At 30.5% G+C, this 5,542-nt stretch overlaps 1 protein-coding gene across 1 annotated transcript; it reads right to left on the reverse strand.

Annotated features, from left to right (window-relative positions):
• Positions 1–4,198: 4,198 nt before the first annotated feature.
• On the reverse strand, positions 4,199–5,195 carry LOC111370273 (transcription factor bHLH53-like). The gene is made up of 2 exons (XM_022991949.1): positions 4,522–5,195; positions 4,199–4,438 (listed from the first exon to the last, which is right to left on the reverse strand). The coding sequence occupies exons 1-2, from the start codon at positions 5,155–5,157 to the stop codon at positions 4,232–4,234; spliced, it is 843 nt and encodes a 280-aa protein (XP_022847717.1). The 5' UTR covers positions 5,158–5,195; the 3' UTR covers positions 4,199–4,231.
• Positions 5,196–5,542: the final 347 nt, after the last annotated feature.

Consider the following 5,542-nt stretch of genomic DNA (forward strand, 5'->3'; position numbering starts at 1 on the left):
TTGTTTATAAGTTTACTTGTAAGTAAATAAGTTTATATATATATGGAATGCTAGGGCTGAGCAATGAAACGTCAAACCACAAAATCAAATCGAAAGCGCCCCCCAAGACACATCCAAATTGGCGGAACAATCACATTGGGGGGCTCTGAAACCAAGCGTGGGGAGTTCGATTCCTGGTGGGAACCTTTGATCCAATAAAAGAGGAATTATTTGTGGATTAATCACCATGGAGGAGGCTCCCTTTGGGGAAGGAGTAAAAGCCATGTGAGAACCTGGGAACCAACAAGAACACATCCTGCGATTTACTTCCCTGAGCAGCTGAGGGGTTGGAGGTTCAGGGACGAGGATATAGTCTGGTGCAAGCTGGGACACCTCGTTAAAAAAAAAATAAAAAAGTCGAAAGCTTTTTCGAAATTTTTGTTTGGGTTCACGTGGATACGTCATTGTTTTGGTTCTGTACCAAATTGAATCATTTTGAAATAATTTGTATTAAGTTTCAATTTTTGTAAATCATTTCAAATTATCAAACCGTTTACAAAAAAAAATTTGAAAATAAATAAGTATAAATTTTATCATACATAATTAAAACTAAATACTCCTAATTAAAAAGACACATCTATATTATACATATCTCAATTAAACTCAATATTCAATGCAATTGAGTTACCAATAGTTATCTAGGAGTTACCACAATTGAGAATGCAAAACTCTCAAATTAGTTGAAAAACAGTCGTTGAATCATATTTATCAACAGACCATCATCATTGAGTAGACAATTAGGGTGTGTTTGATTACATTTATTTTCTATGGAAAATATCAATTTTCCACCCAAATTCCTACATAGAGTGTTTGATTACTATTTTTTTCATGGAAAACATTTTTCAACTTTTGAAAATATGGCTAATTTTCATTGTTTTTAAGGAAAACATTTTTCTTGAGTAGAGGTGGTTTTTATTTTCCACAAAAGATGGAAAATATTTTCTTTTTTAGGTGATATTTTTCATACCAATCAAACACACTCTTAAATCTAAATTTTAATTCAAACTCATAATTTATTTTCCTTCTTATAATCTTTTCGATTTTTGGCTCATTTCTAGATTAGTTTATCCATTTTTTAATTTTTTTGATAATTATTTGCTATATTTTATTGATCATTGTGTTGTTGCTTTTGATTTGTACTAGTCTTCCTTAAATTTTTAGTTGCTAAATAATGTTTATTTATTTATTTGCATCTTAAAATTTATAGTCGCGTCACTCAATTTAATATTTAATTTTAACTTTTTAGATTTTACTGCTAAATATTATGGTTTTATTTTGATTTCTGTCGGGCTCTTTTAAATATTTAGACGAACAATGTTTTTACAACAATTAGAACAGCTTTTTTACTTTTTATGTTTTCGATTTGCTTATTGAAATTATTCACTCGATAATTTTTTTTTCGTATAGTTGATAGTTTATTGAATCTTTATTATTATCATAGCAAGCAACCTATTTACTTTGTTCTAGTAATAAGGGTTATGTATAATTTTTTCTGCTGCAACTGTGCCTCTGAAAGTTTTGAGGTTGCTACATAACATGATTGTATTTTATTTTAGGATAATTTTAAGTGTACATAATTTAGTTTACCAAATGGTTTACCTACTCTCACAAGCATGTGGACCCCGTGTGAATAAAATAATTCCAACATGTGGTCCCTACACTTCTATTATGAGTGTATGTAAAGTATTAAGTAAAAAAAATCAGATACATCTAGCATAGTCCTTTATTTTATTTTACATATAACCCTTGTTCATTACATATAAACTAGTGTTCTAAATGGTGCTGCCAATGCGTGATACTTGGCCAAAACATCAAGCCAAGTGACTTGGTGCCTTAGATGACGAATTAGATGAAGAAGAGGATATTGAATTGAAGTCCGATAAAGAGTTCTATAAGATTTAAACTCCTATGCTACTTATTTACTATTTTGTATTTAAATTTGAAACTTATCTTTTTGTTGGAAACTTTGAAAAAATGTAAAAAGTTCTTATAAATCTGTTTTAAATGTTTAGTAAGTATTATTGTTAATTATTAAATAATTTTTTGATTTATTAAAATTTAAAATATTATTAAAATAACAAAACGCTTTTTTACACATTTTTACTCCTAAGCCTTACCTAAGCTTGCGTAGACCATAGTTTGGTCTCAATGCATCGCCACGCCTTACGTCATTTAGTACACTGATATAAACATAAAATTTTTCTTTTTTTAACTTCACATTCTCCTAAAGATCACTATTTCAAAAAATATATATTTTTTTTCTCTAAAACCTCATTAAAATGGATCGCAAACGAGGACATAATCAGGCAATGATTCGATTTTTGAAGAACAAAGTAATAATGAGCCTGGTGATAAAATTTCAAGGGACAGTGAAACTGTGAATATGTAACAAAGTAGAAAGGGTAAGAAGGGATAAAAAGGTCTAATATGTGATACAAAGAAGGATGGGAACGTAGAATATATTTAAACCGAGTTTTTAGACTTAATATCAATAATTTCATTTCTTCTATGAATGTTATTTTTTGTTTGCTAAACTGTGATTGTAAAACGAACCAAAGCACAATTTTTTTTCTAAACAGTTTTTTTAAAAAAAAACAAAAAAAAAAAAAAAAAATGGTTTTGTTTGATTTTGAAAGTGAAGTGATTTGATTTTGTTTGAAAAAAAAAAATTCAAATTTCTTTAAGCGATTTGGTTTGAAAATTTGTCATAAAATATTCAATTTGAACAATATCCACCCTATTGACAAGATCAAATCCAATGAAATAAAACCCTATAAAAAAGACGGTTTGTCGGCTACTTCATTCTATTTTTCACAAGACTTGCATCGTGAACAAATTTGTAATGTCTGAACAAATTTCTTTGTCGTGCGTGAACTAGACTGTTACATAATTTAGAGTAAATAATTATGTTCAAGTAGCATTAATCCTGAATTTATATCCCTTCGGGAGTTACATTTTAGTTGGCAGCCATTCTTTTTAGCAAAAATCAATGCACCTCTAAGCAATCGATGAAGTTTATGCATCTTCTGCAGTGAGATGTCGACCAATGTATATCATGAACTTAACATTCACTACTCAAATTCTCAGTCGACTGCACTTCAACCTCTCAAATAAATGTCTTTTGGTTGGATAATATTACAAATAAGCAGGTTATTTATTCTAAATGGGTAAAATAAAACACCTATTTTTTTACAAGTAATAAAATTATCTAAAGGTATCTGAAAATAAATTTGAATTATTTATTACTAAGTAACATTGTTTTTTTTTTTTTTAAACCTTGTTTTAAAAATACGGGAAAATTATACATGCTGCACTATCAACCTTCAATTTCATGGCACCTACATCACATGTATATGATATATTTTTGGGTAAAAAAATTCAATTAAACAAAAAAGAAATAAATAAATTACAAACAAGAAATAAAAAAGAACCAACGAACAACCAAACAAAAAAAAAAAAAAAAAAAAAAAAATTAAAAAAAAAAAAAAAAAAAAAACCAAACAAAAACCAAAAAAAAAAAAAAAAAAAAGAAAAGAAAAAAAAGCCCAACAGTGATATCCCTATTCCTGCGTTGATGGTATAATAATAATAATAATAATAATAATAATAATAATAATAATAATAATTAATTAATTAATTAATTAATTAATTAACGGTTTCTTTATCCATTTTTGCCCCAAACAATATTGTTTAAAATTAAATACGAAATTCTCAAGAATCGGAAGCAATGATGTTTGTCGTATCAAAATTAACTAATATGATCACAAGCTAAAGTAACATAACAATGTGTATCAAACATGCCATAGTGTTATTTTATTGCTTCTTTGCTTTATATAGAAACAAAATAATGTTATTATGCCTTTATTAAATACAATACTTAATTCTGAAATTATAACGACCCACCGAAATTAAGGGTTGCATTAATTCTTTCAGTTTTAAACAATTTTGTTCTTAATGTAATATATGCAAAAAAAATAAAATAAAATTAACAAAGATGCCATTCTTGCAAAGGAGGAATTTACAAGAAAGATTTTGGACAGGTAAAATTCTAACTGCCTGACTACGAAAATGTACTAAAAAAAGGAAAAAAAAGGAAATCTTGACTATGCTAGGAAAGAAATACAACAATACTAAATAAAAAAAAAAAGTAAATAAATAAATTGTCTTCCATTTCCTGTATTTAGCTTGAATATTAGTGCTCCAACTTTGGAATCAACTTCTTGCATTCCTTCAAAACCTGAGATTTAGATTCAATTCGACCATCGGTTGCTAGAGTTTCGACAAATTTCCTTGGAACCAGACATTTCTCGATCGAGTATAACTTTTCTTGAATTAACGGCGATTCGAGAAGAGCAGTCATCAAGTCTTCACTTCGATGTATCGTCGTCTCCCCATTTTTCTACAAGTACACACAGGATTAATTTCAAAATTTACCAAAATAAAACCTAATCTTGATTAAAATGATTAAGAAACTTGAATTACCTCATATGATCCCATAAATTCAAGAATCCCAACTTGAGTTTGCAAGAACTTGATATATTTATAAGCTGCTTGAAACATTTCAGCAGTGTTCATTCTTTGTCCACCCGGAATAAGCTTCCCGAGCTCCTGAGTCTTCTCGGTAATCTTCCTCCTCCGCTGCCTGGCGGCGATGCTCTGTGCCGACAAGCTCCCTCGACCATTAATCCTTTTCACACTCTCGGAACTTCCACTGTTCGGTGGAGCAGTTGGAATATCCGGAAATGGCGGCAACGTAACTTCTGTCCTGAAATCCTGAATCACACAAGGATTTGGAACAAAACCCGGATAAAATAACTCCGAGAAATTAACATCTTCATAATCAAATGTTTTTTGGCGTTTGGAGTCGATTAATTCAAAGGGTTCTGGTGCAAGGGTGTTGAGATTATCAGACGAAGGGTACACGCAATTGTAACCGTCGGATGAGTAACAAAAGCTGTGATCGTTCTGCTGCAGGAACAGTTGATCAATGTAACTATTTGACAACGTAAGATCATTTTCGAAACCTAGGAGCTCGGGAACCAGCTCTGTCTGTGCATGTTGAGTGCTCATATCTGAGTCGAGTGTGCTCCAATTCGAGTAGTAACTCATCAAATCCATAGATTACGAAATCCTATAACAGAAAAGCCAAGTAAAAGTTAACCTTCGCATTACAATTCACAGCAGAAACTGAACTAAAATGAGAAGAAATTATAAAGACAATGACAGATGAGGGAGGTTGGTACCTGAAGAGATTAGATTATGTCGTTTTTAGTTGTAATGTGCTGAATTAAAGTAGACCAGAGAGAGAGAGAGAGGGAGTGTGTGGGTTGGGTGGGGTGGAATGGCGTGGGCGTGGGGTGGAGGTTACTAAACTAACTCCTAATTATTAGGATTGATGATTAGGTTTTAATATTGGCGGCTAATCTCTCTCTCTCTTCCTCTTGTAACCGTTTCTTGAGTAGGTTTTAGGATTTTTTGAATCATATTATTATTATTATTATTA

The sequence above is a fragment of the Olea europaea genome, chromosome 21 (genome assembly GCF_002742605.1).
Source record: "Olea europaea var. sylvestris chromosome 21, O_europaea_v1, whole genome shotgun sequence".
Lineage (NCBI taxonomy): Eukaryota > Viridiplantae > Streptophyta > Magnoliopsida > Lamiales > Oleaceae > Olea > Olea europaea.

What these genes read in the sequence shown, in the direction of transcription:
- LOC111370273 (XM_022991949.1), bottom strand. Translation starts at nt 5,157, where the DNA reads ATGGATTTGATGAGTTACTACTCGAATTGGAGCACACTCGACTCAGAT. An exon ending in AATTTATGGGATCATATGAG is followed by an intron (nt 4,439 to 4,521) that starts GTAATTCAAGTT and finishes GTGTACTTGTAG; the next exon opens with AAAAATGGGGAGACGACGAT.